General features: G+C 39.0%; 1 protein-coding gene across 1 annotated transcript in view; it reads left to right on the top strand.

Moving 5' to 3' along the window:
• The window catches only part of LOC311088882 (NACHT, LRR and PYD domains-containing protein 3-like), a 36,808-nt gene extending 26,430 nt beyond the window's left edge, over positions 1-10,378 (top strand). The window contains exons 8-9 of the mRNA XM_084123258.1: positions 5,969-6,015; positions 7,256-10,378. Of these exons, the coding sequence (XP_083979384.1) occupies positions 5,969-6,015; positions 7,256-7,800 (592 nt within the window). The 3' untranslated portion in view covers positions 7,801-10,378. The remainder of the gene's footprint in view (positions 1-5,968; positions 6,016-7,255) is intronic.
• Positions 10,379-15,278: the final 4,900 nt, after the last annotated feature.

The following is a 15,278-nucleotide window of genomic DNA, read 5'->3' as shown; positions in this document are numbered from 1 at the left end:
TCTGATTGGTGCAACAGTTTCTAATGTATTAGAGAAAATGTTGCAAATACTGCTAGACATTTCCTCTAGTTCATTTGTGTTTGGTTACACTGAGAAGCTGAGACAGATCAGACAGGTTATTTGTGAATCTATCGATAGTATTTGGGAGAATTGTTCTACAGTACCTTGCCGATAATGCGGCGCAACATGACAAATTTCAGCCGTACACAGTATTCAAGTTACAAGGTAGTGATAAGTGATATCATCACTATCAGTAGGATTGGTTCCATGCAATATAATTAAATCTAATTTATGATTAAAATGATTGGTGGGTCTAGTGACATTTTGCTTGACCCCTAATTAATTTATTAAATCTGTAATGCATCATTTGAATTATCTACGTGAATGTTAAAATCTCCAACAATCAATGCTTTATCAAGATTGACCAATAGGTCTAAGAGAAAATCTGCAATTTCTTTAATGAAATCAGCATAGGGCCCTGGAGGTCTGTGTTCGGTAGCCAAAGCAAGAGATAATAGGGATTTTTTTATTATATCTGGGAGTGTAACATTTAGCACAAGCACTTCAAATGAGTTAAACCTGTGTCCTGTTTTCTGAGTAACATTAAGAATATCTCTATAAAACACCGCTGCCACGACCAATCAGATGAGACTTGTGCTTATAACAGCAGCCTGCTGGAGTAGACTCATTGGCCCTCATTTATCAAAAGTGCGTACACCAAATTTCCAGTGTACACCTGGCGTACACCCAAAACCACGGTGACTTTGAGATTTATCAATATGGACGTTGGCGTATGGCACGCTCAAATCCTACGCCAGCTCAGGAGGTGGTGTACGCACGTTTTGAGTTAGTGCGGAAATGCGCAGAAAAACAATTCCTAACACCACAAAACGCACTGAAAAACTAAAAGATATGATATATTATGACCCACTGTAAAAACAACAGCATAGTAATTATAAACTTCAGTGTTTATTTTCTGTGCAACATGGACTTGTGTTTAATTTGTGTGACTTTACCAAAGCATTTGATTTGGAGGCATATGTATTCCTTCAGTTGCGAGCCTGTGCGCTTTACCTGACGTTTCAAGCCTTGTTTATACTTTCGCCTGGCTCCGCAGCGCGAGTCTCCGCAGACTGCGCGTGCACCTCCCCAAACGACGAGGCGTTTATACTCGACGCGCTCGCCGTTGTACTATTCTTTGAAACGATGGTTAGGCAGGGTTAGGCCCGGCAGGTGTGCACGGGCTGGGTTCAGTAATGAAAGGCTTTCAATGACCAAAAAATAATTCAGACTGACAAAATAATAAAAATGACATTCTTCTTCTTTTAAATAATAATAATAATAATTAGGGGTGGGAATCTTTTACCATCTCACGATTCGATTCGATTCCGATTCTTGAGGCCACGATTCGATTCAAAATCGATTTTCGATTCAAAAAGATTTTCGATTCAAAACGATTCGATTTTATCCATAATGATTTCTAATCAGGTTTCTGATCATGATCTACTCTCATCTGCTTTGCTATACAGAATGACAAACGGAGACATTAAAGTGTCTTTTTCACATTTATTAAGTTTAATTCGCAGGGAAGTGCCTTTTATCAAAAACATTGTAGCTAGCTATGAAATAAGTTGGAACAAAAATAAAGTGCTTCTTCACAATACAAAATGGTTGAAAATAGATGCATTTCCCAGGAAAGTTGCAGTTTACCACAAATATCATGTAGAACACAACCGGTGAAGACAAAAAAACATCTATATTTCTCAGTCAGACTCAGTAACTTAAAGAATAACAAGTTATGAAAATAAAGTGCTTCTTTCAAAATGAAAAATAGTACCCCTAAGCTACCTGTCTCTGAAATGTTCATGACAGTGACTCCTGCAACAATAGAACTGTAAACTGTGCAACTGAACTGATTATATGATTTTCAACAAATCATGAAAAAAACTGGACATGAACTGTGTCCAAGGTTACTGTGCATTTGCAGATGCAACATTCAGGTTCTTTTGCAGGAAAAGAAGCTGATCAACATGTGCAGGAGTGAGACTGCTTCGCTGTGCTGTCACTATATCTCCAGCGGTGGAGAAAACTCTCTCAGCTGCAACGCTAGTGCCAGGGATACACAAGTATCGCTTAGCCAGTCCAGCTAAGAGAGGAAAAGCTGTCTGATGGGTCCTCCACCAGCTGAGCGGGTTCTCTGACAGAGACAGGGGAGGGGCTTCAAGATACTTCTTCAGTTCCTCTTCAGCTCTGGAGCTGGCAGATCTACGGACAACACTGACCTCAGTAAATGTCTTGCCCAATAGCGTGACCAGTGCAGAGGGCCGTCTTTTTGGAGCAGGGCTGCCTTCTTGCTGTGGTGTCTCAGACTCAACCTCAGCCTCTTCTGAGTTCACTTGTCTCTACAGAAACAATTAAACAATCATGTCAGTCATAATCAATTATGTACAAAATAGTCACACAAGTCCCTCATTTTATGGTTAACTAAAATTAAAAGGCATATATAAAACCTGCAAGATGAGATGGCATCATTTTTCTTTTTTTACCTACATCCATTTTCAGCAAGCATAAATGTCTTAAACATTTAGAAAATATATATATTACTCAAGAACAGATAATAATTTACCTCAAGTGCTGCAGCCTCTGCAACTACATTGGCATGGATTTCCAGCTGGTCCTCCTCAGTGAGGAAAGGCAGGGCCTTAAATCTGGGGTCCAAAAGGGAAGCAGAGTACAGCATGCGCTTATCCCGTGCAGAACTGTATCTTTTCGCCAGATCATCGTGGATTGCCAGTTTGATATCCCGAATAACTGGTGTGTCAGCTGCAGCAACGCCAGCTGCCTCCGTGTCGTGCAGCAATTGAGCGTGCAAAGGAGCAATAACTGAGAGTGTAGGCGTAGAATCCTCTGACATTATGTGGGTTGCGTCTTTCATTGGTTTCAGCGCCGATGCTATTTCCTCAGCAGTGGAGATGTCGGTGTCGCTGAGTGTGCAGATGTCACTTCCAGATTTTCTCACCTGGGGAGAGAGCAGCGCGGCACAAATAGCAGGCTGCTGCTCTAGGAATCGTTCTATCATGTCCAGCGCGCTGTTCCAGCGTGTAGCGACATCCGTTTTCAGTTTGTGCACCGGTAACTGCAGAAGTTTCTGCTTTTCCAGCAGTTCATGATTTGCAATGGCGCTGCGGTGGAAGAAACCAGTAATTCGCCTGATCCTCCCAAGCAGTCGTGACACCGTGGTGAGCTTCAGAGCTCGTTGTGCAGCCAGGTTGAGAGTATGGGCAAAACATGTAATGTGTGCCAAGTTGTCAATCTGTGCAGCGGCGAGCATGTTGGCAGCATTATCAGTCACAATCACCAGATCCGAGACCGTCAGCTCCCATTCATTAGCAACGGAGTGAAACATGGCATTGACATTTACAGCTGTATGGCTCTCGTGCATCACGCGAGTTTGCAAAACACAGGATTCGAGCACCCACGTATCAGTTATGTAGTGAGCGGTGAATGTCACAAAAGACTTGGTTGCTCTTGATGTCCATGCATCACATGTTAGTGCCACTCTGGTCGTTTCGGTTAGGGCACTGGCGACCTTTCTTTTAGTCTCATTGTAAAGCTGTGGCACAGCTGTCTCAGTGAAAAACTTGCGGGACGGTATGGCGTACCTCGGCTCCGCTGTCTGTAACATGCAGACGAACCCCTCGTTCTCCACCACACTGTAAGGCCTTAGGTCTTTGGCGATGAAGCAGGCGATAGATCGAGTTATTTTTTTTGCTCTCTCGGAGTTGGCAGGGAGTTTCGTGAAGCACTGCAGTGTGCGTTGGACTGCAGCTGGCGGCTGACTCTGCTCCGTGTCACTGAGCTCCGGGTGATGCCTAGTAATATGAGCCCGCACATTTGTTGTGCTGCCGAAGTACTTGGTCTTCGTTTTGCAAAGCTTGCACACTGTGTGTGTCATGTCCAGCGCAGTGCTTCCAGGCATTCGGTAAAAACCGAAATGACGCCAAACTTTAGCTTTAAGTGAAGACGGGGCTGGTTGGATCTCCCTCTCATCCATATTTGCTTCCTCTTTGTTGTGATTTGCCGCTCGCTCACATTCAAAAACCGGCTGCGTGGTGACGTTCCGCATAGGCTTGTTACAAAAATGGAGGCGAACAGCCAGCTGATTTTATTTATTTATTTATTTATTAAATCGATTCTTGGACATTTCAAATCGATTCTGAATCGTTGCAAATGAGAATCTAGATACTTTTGTGAATCGATTTTTTGGCACACCCCTAATAATAATAATAATAATACACATAATAATAATAACGACATTCTTATTCTAAATAACAATAAGCGTCATTAATAATAAAAATCATAATAATAATAAGAAGAATATTACAAATTGTCATGCAATTATTAATGTGAATGAATGGTACTCCACATCACATCATCATCACTATTGTACACCCCAATACATGTGACGTGATACGAAATTAAATGCTAATTGTTTCAAAACACGTGCTGTAAAATAATGCATTGTGATAGGTCATTTGCTCATCCAAGTTCCTCTTCTTTGCCGTCTTCCGTGTGTCCATGGCGTAAAATGAGGGCGTGGGGGAAGCGGAGACTTGAATATATAGGGGCGTGTTATTCTAATGACGATCGTTTTCAGCCGCGGCATTTATCAAGGGCAGGTATTGCGTACACCTGGATTTCAAAGGTACGCACAGCTTCATAAATCAGGCAGTGAGAGGAGTGTAAGCATAATCTTACGCCAACATATACGCCCGTTTCTACGCAAGAATGATAAATGAGGGCCATTGAGACCGAAATAATCATTTGGTTTAAGCCAGGTTTCGGTGAGGCAGAGTACATCAAAAGTATTATCTGTGATCATTTCATTTACAATAACTGCCTTAGGTGCCAGCGATCTAATGTTTAGGAGACCTAGCCTAGCAGGAATATACTATATACATTTTGGGACAGGTTAATTGTGTAAAAATAAATCACAGTTTCTTCTATGTCACATGATGCTGTCAAGCATGGTAATAGATAAAGATCTTCAAGCAAATGTTGGCTAGGGACGTCTTGGTTCCAGGCCTGTGATTTAGTTGTAAAGTGAAATGGGAATGCTACATTATCCGAATGCTACATTATTGTGTTGATGTTGTATTGCAAAACACTTTGGGGGGTAAAAAGTGGATCAACATTTATAGATGTTATGAGAGAAATTAATTATAGCTGTCAATAATTTTACAATGTAAAAACCTGTATGTACACAATATGTGCATTGTATCAAATTATTAATTTAAATTTTAGTATATCGTAGTTAAAGCTACTCATATACACATATATTCAAACACGCTTCCCTATAGACTGAACTCGCATGTGTACGCCATCGGCGTTCTCACAGGTTCGCGTTTTTAAAGTTTGCGCAGGAAGAACTTAAGAGTTTTCTGCTAAAACAGTGTTGTGTTACTGTTAATAAGTTAAACTAAACAGTTAATAACTTAACTTATGATCGTTGCGATGGAAGGGAATCAATCAAAACTATCTTTAGCTGGTCAATATCTTTATTCTAGAGATGCTATAAAGCCTAAACAATCTCTGTTACTGTAATTTCCTATTATCTCTGTAAAGCTGCTTTGCAACAATCTATATTGTTAAAAACACTGTAAAAATGAAGACGACTTGACTTGACCCTTATATTAAGTGGGACCTTTTATTTTAAAAGAGTAAATTAGAAAGAGAGGAGGAAAGGATCTTGTGTTCAACTGGTGAGAGCAGGGCTCTGTCTCAATGAGCAGAGAAAACTGGGTGTGCAAAGAGTCGGGGGACCAACATGTAGTACCAGTTAAACCAGGAAAACTTTTTTCTCTGTTATGTATGAGAATAATTTGTTTACAAATACATTAATATTGTATGATATGAACCGAATGTGACGTAATGTAACCGAATGTAACCTTTTTTGTTTGTTTTTCAGTATAGATCATGGAGGAGAGATCAGGATTACATCAGGACCAAAAAAATGTAGGTCTACACACACACACACACACACAATGACTGGGTAGAATGGCATTATGCATCTGTACAGGACTGCTTTAAATCACTTACGTGTTCAAGCAATTTAAAAACATGGATGAACAAAAAAAAGGCACATTTGGAGGCACAGTTAAGGGGTGTTTTTCAAACTTATTGGTCATAGCACACAAAAAAATTGTATACTAATTATTAGTAGTATTATACACACGATAATTGTATGTGTCCTTGTCCAACTACTCTGTTTTAAGGGACCATCCATCAAATGTGCATTGACACCATTGTTATATCTGTTAGTGTGCTGTTCTGTTGAACTCTATGGTAGCCTATAAAACATAGAGCATATAAAGCATATATAAAACATTTCCATACATAGGAAAGTTATGAAATATGGCACACAGATAGAGAACAGTCTACACATATACCATTAGCTAAATTTAAATCTCAATTCAAACTCATTCTAGATCGTTTAACTCATATTCACTGAATTGGACACAAATGACCATTAGACAATGGAGTTCAAATTAAAACTTTATGAAAAACAAATTTGAAAGTGAACATGCCAAGTATCTTCACAATATTTTGACAATGTATATGACAGTTTCAACACAGCGCCATCTACAGATCAAGAAATAAGAAAAATGGCTGTTTTGTTTATAACTTCTCAATAGTTTTTGGCCAAATAATATACTATTTAGATGATATCCTATTTTCCTTTGTCAACCATTTTGGGTGTTTCTGAATTTTGTCAGTAAAGAATTCAATTCTACATTGAGAGGTTATTATTATCTTTGGTAAAAAAAAAAAAAAAAAATCTATCAATATGCTTGTAACTTTTGATTTTATCTGACTTTGTTCACAGGACTACATGTAACACTCAACATTCATGATGCTAGACTGTACATAACATTTAAAAGGGATTTGCTTTGCTCATGGTGTTTCTGAGAGTGCATATTAGACAAATAAACGCGAGCTATAAGTATCAAAATCACCCAATATGTATTATACAATGACCAAACACACAAATACATACACATATATAATTTATTTTTTATTTAGTTGAGTTGAGTTGTTAGGGAAAGCACACACTTTTTCTACCATATCTGTTGTCGATTTCTTGCATTTCTTTAGTGATACTTTTGAAAAGATGTTTGACAAGAGTTTGCTCGTGGTCTAAACACTCAATGTTGAGACGGTTGTTGTTAAAAATGTCGTCTCTTCTTGTGTTCAGATGCCTGTGATCTCACTCTGGATCCAAACACAGCACACGCGTATCTCGCTCTGTCTGAGCAGAACAGAAAGGTAACATACATGAGAGAGGAGCAGCCGTATCCGTATCATCCAGAGAGATTTGAGGAGGTTCCTCAGGTTCTGTGTAGAGAGAGTCTGTCTGAACGCTGTTACTGGGAGGCTGAGTGGAGTGGAGATGCTGAAATATCAGTGACATATAAAGGAATCGGCAGGAAAGGAGGAAGTGATGACTGTGGGTTTGGATCCAGTGAAATCTCCTGGAGTCTGATCTGCTCTGATGACAGATTTACTGTCCGTCACAATAATAAGAGCACTAAAAAACATGTCCCTTCAGGCTCCTCTAAGAGAGTGGGAGTGTATGTAGACATGCCGGCCGGCACTCTCTCCTTCTACAGCGTCTCTGACACACACACACTCACACACCTACACACATTCAACACCACATTCACAGAACATCTCTATGCTGGATTTGGGCTTTATTTCCTTACCTCAGTGTCTCTGTGTCAGATTTCTGTTTCAGATTGATTTCTGTTCGCAATTGCGTGTTATAAAGTCAGAATTGCGAGATATAAAGTCAGAATTGCGTGAAATTAAGTCGCAATTGCGTCTTATAAAGTCAGAATTCTGACTTTTTTTCTCGCAATTGCGACTTTATATCACGCAATTCACATATATAAAACACATAATTGCGAGTTTATATCTCGCAATTCTGACATCTTCTCTCAGAATTGTGAGATATAAAGTCCAATTCTAAGGGAAAAAAACAACAACCTCAGAATAGTTTATATCTCACAATTCTGACTTTATAACACACAATTGTGACTTTATATCATGCAATTCTGACTTTATATCTCCAAATTGCGTGTTATAAAGTCAGAATTGTGAGATATAAACTATCTATACTATAAACTATAGTTTTTTTTTTTTTTACAATACAATTGTGAGATAAAAAGTCGCAATTATCTTTTAAAATGTTTTATTCTGTGGCCGAAACGAGCTTCCATATTAACGTTAATGCACGCAATTTGTTTTTTCAGTTTAATGAGTTAAAAATATTCAACGCAATTAATGCAGTATCTTTTTTTTCTGTCATCCGTTGACACAGTTTATGATCTCACTATAATTCATTTCAGTGCTATTAAACCATTTAAGCGTGATTAAAAATGAAAAGAAAAAACTTAAATCTGTACTGGCACGCATTGAGTTCTCTCTCGCGCTTGAACGGACAAAAACACAAAAGTATGCCAAAATGCCTGCTTTGTGGAGTATTATCTTAAGCACAGTCTTAAATGAGTTAAATTAAGTCTTAAATGTACGTAAAGAGTTGTGAGAAAATAGGATGCGTGTCAGATCTGCATCATGTGCTTCAGCTCTTAAAGTGACAGCAGCCTAATAAACCTGATCAAAGAACAAAAGACAGATCACTCACTGCTTGACTGAATAACTTTTGTAACTTTAATAATTTATATTTAGAAAATTTTGATTAATTTAGATTAAATTTATAATTTATGCAGTGAAGACTGTGAAGTGCTTGATAACTTTATTCAATTTCTGTATATTTCCTGTTAGATCAATTATTTTAAATACACGGTCTTTATGTTGTTTCTTCATTATTTAGGGTGCTTTCACACTGGGCTCGTTTGCTGCGGTCGGAGCCCGGGTGCGATTGTTCTAGTTGGACAGAACTGGACAATGGTCTGGTTTCACATTCAACTTGATTCTATCGAACTCTGGTGCGTTTGCGTGCATCTTATGTCATTACGCAAACGTGCACGACGCATGATAGAAAACAGAACGCGGGACAATATAATGTGTTTTTTATTAATTTAGTGCTATTATGCGTAGCTGAGTAAACAACACAGGTTTACTGTGTGTGTGTGTGTGTGTGTGTGAAGCATAAGATGGTTTTCTGCTTGCAAACGGACTCGAGACAGTGAATTTCCATTCATTTGTTGCCCTGATTCCACGAGCTATGAGCGAATACATTGCAGACTCACTCTCGCTCGTATCCAAAGTAAATCATGCGCATCAAAACGCATGCGCAGGTCACTTCACTTCCTGAACAAGTGCGCACCCGAGTCTGTGCTGTTTTCACATTCACCCGTACCGCGGCACGGTTCGAGAGTAACCGAACTCAGACCAGCTCCTCCAGGTAGTCTCGGGTTCGGTATGCCGGGGCGCTCCCGGGTCCACATGACAGCGTTCACATTAACGATTTTTCATGCGAACCGTGCCAGTCCGAACTAAACTGCCAGTGTTAAAGCACCCTTCGTTTATTTGAAATTATTACAATATAAAAAATATATTAAAAACGTATTAATTGTGATTAATTACAGAAAAATGTGCAATTTAATAAGTTATTTTTTTAATCGATTGACAACGCTAGTCACGATACAATATATTGAAATAGATCACAAACAATTATATTATCACATTCACATCATATTAGATCTATTGTTACCACTCAAAAAAAAGAAAGAAAAGTAGATTAAATGTAAATTTAATTAAACGATAATTGACTCCCTGTGAGGAAAAAATTTAACTTCTGATTAACTGTTAATGTGCTGGGAAAAGCTGACAAATGCTTAAAAAGTGTAGAGTAAACTTAATGAATTGCTTTAAAAAATAGAACACTAAAAGTCCTCTATATAACACTGCTTAATTCTTAATTCTAAAACATTATTGTTTACTGCATACTATATCCCTGTATGTATTGTGGTGGTTGTGTTTGTCTCTCTCTCTCTCTCTCTCTCTCTCTCTGGTTATTTGGTATATGTGTTTTTCTGTTTCCTTTTATATTTTATTGAACTGCACTTTGGTCCACATTGTGGTTTTAAAAGTGCTTTTAGAAATAAAGATGTGTTGAGTTTGTAGAGGATTGGGAGCCATTTCTTTTTGGATTAGAATTTCATCCTGTGTTTGAGGGAGGGAGGGGAGTTTATTGCATTTTGTCTTTAATTGTGTTAAGAATTATTTCCGTTTCTAAACAAAGCATTAGACCTGGGTTTTGTTTGTTATTTCGTCATATGCCCATCCCTGAAGCCTTTCAGATAATCGGCTACATAAAGAAGAAAAATAAATAAATATGAAAGATTTTGTTGTACACGTGTGTCCATTATTTCTTTGCCTCGAGCTTAGGCTGGAACACAGCATCAAATACACTGGCCAAAAGGGGATATTAGAGCCTTGTAAAAGGTGTAAAGTAAGTGAAGTATTTCTTTCCTGAACTTTTACATTTTATTGATGCATGTAATGACTCAATACATTCAGATTTATCAAAATATCATTATTGGATCACAAGTAAAAATGCATCAAATGTAGTCAATAGTGAAACTGTGTGAAACCATAAAAAACCCTTGACTAACTAAAAGCCTGCTTGAAGAGCACAGTCTTCAGTTGCTTTTTGAAAGAATCAACAGAGTTCGCACAACGCAGAGAGAGAGGCAAAGCATTCCACAGCCTAGGAGCCACTGCCTGGAATGATTGGTCACCTCTAGTTTTAAAATGAGTGCGGGGAACCACTAATAGCCTCTGATCTAATGACCTGAGAGTCCGGGTAGGAGTGTGAAGCTGTATCAAGTCAGTGATGTAGGTAGGAACTTGAGCATGCAGGGCTCTGAAAGTAAGGACCAGGATTTTAAATTGAATTCTGGACTGGACTGGTAACCAGTGAAGTGCTGCTAAAACAGGTGTGATGTGTGCTCTTTTCTTAATGCGAGTTAAAAGCCTTGCAGCAGAGTTCTGAACAGCCCGGAGACTTACTCAAACAGGTAAAAAGACTGTTGCAGGAATGTAAACGAGAGGAAATTAACGCATGAATGATCATCTCCAACTCACCCTTAGTCAAAAATTATCTTAATTTGGAAATATTCCTGAGTTGAAAGAAACAGTTTCTAAGAGTGGAGCTCCAAGGACATAGCTGAATCAAAAACAACACCTAAGCTCCTGAGGCTCGGTTGGACAGACGAGCCTAAGTTACCAATATGCTGTATTATCTTTGGGATTTTACTTTCAGGGGCGATAATTAGTGTTTCTGTTTTGTCTGAGTTCAGAAGCAAAAAGTTGTCACGTAACCACTGTTTGACACTAGTCAGACAATTGATTAGAGAAGACAGTTTAGAGAACTCAGTTTCCTCAAAGGAGCAGTACAGGTGTATATCATCTGCATACAAATGGTAAGATGTGTCGCTAAACTGACTAACTGACTAACAGAATAGGTCCCAAGACAGAACCCTGCGGTACCCCACACGACAACTCTGCAGTTTCAGACATGATCTGATTCACATAAACACTAAAACTTCTACCAGAAAGGTAGGATGAAAACCATTTTAAAACTGATCCAGACATACCAACCAGATCACAAAGTCTATTTATCATAATATTATGATTAATAGTGTCAAAAGCATTTAAGAGGTCTAATAGCACCAACACTGTATATTCTTTAGAGTCAGCTGACATCATAATTTCACTAGAAACTTTTAAGTAATGCAGTTTCCGTGTAATGTTTTTTACGGAAACCAGACTGGAAATCATCAAACAACTCGTGCCTCTCTAGAAAAAGGGTGAGTTTCTCTGCTACAGCTTTTTCTAGAATTTTTGACATGAATGGAAGTGTAGATATTGGCCTATAGCTTTTAGGTTGTTGTGGATCCAAACTAGGTTTTTTTAGTACAACGGCATGTTAAAAAAAAAACTAGGAACAACACCAGTTAAAAGTTTAGTATTAAAGGTCCCATGACATGAAATTTTCACTTTCTGAGGTTTTTTAACATTAATATGAGTTCCCCTAGCCTGTATATGGTCCCCAAGTTTCTAGAAATTTCAATCGGTGTAAATCAAGCTTTTGCTATCTTTCTCTGCCTTTGAGAAAATGGAGGCTCATACGCGCTGATCTTGAATCTCCTCCTTATGACGTTATAAGGAGGAAATGTTTCCTCCCCTTTCTCTGCTTTGCCCGCCCAGAGAATATTTCCCACCCATGAGAAAATGCGCTAGGAAGTAGAATGCGCGCGCGTGCGATTTTAGTTTGTCCACGAGAGATATCATGGCTTTTGAGCGAGCGAAGCATAACAATTGCTCAATAATTGGATGTACAAATGAACACCGAAGGGTCAATACAGAGCTGGGCTTGCTGAACGTCTGAAACTAAAGTCTGGATCACTCTCTTTGGCTCAGCTACACACCTCGGACAAGCAAGTCAACTGATGATATATAAGTGTGTTGCTTTACTGTTTATGGTTACCTAGACTGTTACACGTAGAATGTGGCTGTAACATTAGCTATGCAGCTATGCCGTTTATGTGTGTGAATACACACACTGTAATGCGAGTGTTGTACACTTCTTTGTTATTTGGATAACCGTTTTCCTGTTGGTTATATGGCGCGCGCGATATCCGCATTTCAAGATCGCAGAGCTTGATGTAATTGTAATAAGATAAATTACAGACGTTACAGATCTCTCATGAAAAGGCAACAGTAGGTTAGCGTTAGCTACATGATAATAACTGTAAACCATCCGAATAAAGTACTGTATCCAGACATAATATTTTAAACTAACCATTCGGAAACGTCCTGCTGGAGCCGCTGAGTTGCAACATCTTCATCCGTTGCTTCTCCATCCGGATCAGATTCTGGGTCAAACTGAAATGCTTGAAAGACTGTGTGTCTTCGTGCCATTGCTATATCCAACGTAAACATGCACGCCACGGTACCGTTGCGCAAGATGGTCAAGGCCACACCCACCCTCCACCTTGCGCCGCCTTTCTCCTCCTCATTATCATTTAAGGCTACAGACACCGAAACGGCCTGTCTGAAAGAAGCTCATTCTGGGACTGGCTTGTAGTGGCTATAATTCTGCACCGAGGCTGAATTTTTGGAAAGAGATTTCAGATACAGTAGCCTACTAAGGACCACTAAGGACTATATTAAAGCCTACAAAAAGTAGCATGTCATGGGACCTTTAAGCATCTCAACAATACAAGGGGCCAATGGAGTCAAAAGCTTGTACAAATAGCACAGTAGGGACAACATCCTTAGGACAAGATGAGGGTTTCAAAGAATGTAACACAGAGGTGATGTCATGTAATGTCACAGGTGTAAAAGTGGACCAACTATGAGCAGGAGACAAGTCACAGGCAGAGATCTGAGACAGTGATGGTGAGATGTGTGCCCTAACATCTCTAATCTTATTAACAAAGAAGTGGAGGAAATCATTACAATCAGATTTAGATGACACAGTTGCTTGAGGGCTAGAGGGAGAAACTATTTTATTAATGGTGTCAAATAAGATTCTGGGATTGTGCTTATTCGAGGATATAAAAAGAAGCAAGTTCTTGCCTTTCTCAGCATCTCGTTCAAGGTAACCCTTAGTTCTTTAAGGTGGAGCCTATGAACCTCGAGTTTAGAAGATTTCCAAAGACGCTCCACTTTTCTACAATTTCTCTTAAAACTCTGGATTTCTTCATCAATTTCAACTTCCACATTGGAAGTTCATTAGAGGCCGTCTCTAAAGTTACATACGACATTGACATACATGTTTTTAACTTCAATAGCATTTGATGAAATGTCCAAATAAAACAAATGTGTTCAACAAGCTAACAGAAGTTGATCCATTTCTTTGTTGGAAAGGTGAAATGTTTTATTGTTGTCTTTGTAAATGCTTTCACTTTCCCATATGAGCACAGAGTAGGATCAGAGAGGTTCACGTTCAGCGGACACCGACACACTGTGTTTTTGTACTTATTTCAACAAATGACAGCCAAAATCAAATCCATTGAAGCTTGTGAACAGCTTTGAAGTGGCTGCGTGCAAGTTATGCTAATTCACAACCCGAGTGAGAGTCAAACTTGAAAATGTAATGTTAGTTATTAAAAAGCAAACACCTCAACCACTTAGATATCACCGCTTTATGTCATCAAAATCAAACTTGAAATAGCCTGAAAACATGACTGTGAGGGGTTTTCGGTGAGCAACCAGCTTGGTGAAATTGAAGGTACATTCAAACCATTTTGAGCCTGATTCAGACTCTGACAATGTTAAAGAACAAGAGGATCGCCCTGAACGGATTTCAAGAATGGACTTTGCAAGCACGGATTTCACAGGACGATTCAGAGTGCTATGGGGTTTTTTTTAGTAATGTTCTTATAGACACAATGTTATCCACTATTTAATTAAATTTGTCAGAAAACTATGGTAATAAAAACAGTAATCGACCACAAAATCATGGGTCTTTTTCCTCAGGGGCGGTGAACCGTCTTACAAAAGCAAGAGCTTACAAAAGCTACAGTAAAACACTGCATCAAAACTGTAATGTTAGTTAGCAGGGAAGCGGAGGCAAAGCTTTACATTATTATAGCAACTACATAAAGCTTATAATTGGGACTGTTAATAGACAACACAAATACAAATAATAAGAAATACATACAAATTTTTATCCATAAACAACAGATTGTCCCGACAAAATGGGAATGGCTCCATCTTTTAGGATTTTGAAGCTTTTGTGTGTATAGCCTGCATTGTACTCTCTTCTGGAAGCTGTTGACCGTAAAATGTGCAGCGCACAGACAAACGTAAGGGTTATAATGTTCAGGAACGGTGTTAAAAATAAATTTTACCCTCTCTAAGTTTGTCAGCCTTTGGACAAAGTTTTTCTGGGGTGTAAAACACTCTTCCTCTTTTCTAAAGCAGCCCAACATGGCCTTATCCCCTTTGTTGCGTGTTTCCGGGGGCGGGGTTTATGTTAATTTCAGGGTTTGTGATGTCACCAACCCAGGAAGAAGCTCGTTGTAGTCCCTACCAGCCGTTTGTTGTAGTCTTTAAAGAGCGATTTTCTGTCACTGATCTACACTCACCAAAAGGATTATTAGGAACACCTGTTCAATTTCTCATTAATGCAATTATCTAATCAACCAATCACATGGCAGTTGCTTCAATGCATTTAGGGGTGTGGTCCTGGTCAAGACAATCTCCTGAACTCCAAACTGAATGTCAGAATGGGAAAGAAA

This window comes from Abramis brama (assembly GCF_963993115.1).
Source record: "Abramis brama genome assembly, chromosome: 8".
Lineage (NCBI taxonomy): Eukaryota > Metazoa > Chordata > Actinopteri > Cypriniformes > Leuciscidae > Abramis > Abramis brama.
Note: the sequence above shows the minus strand (reverse complement) of the source record. Positions and strands in the feature narration are given on the sequence as shown.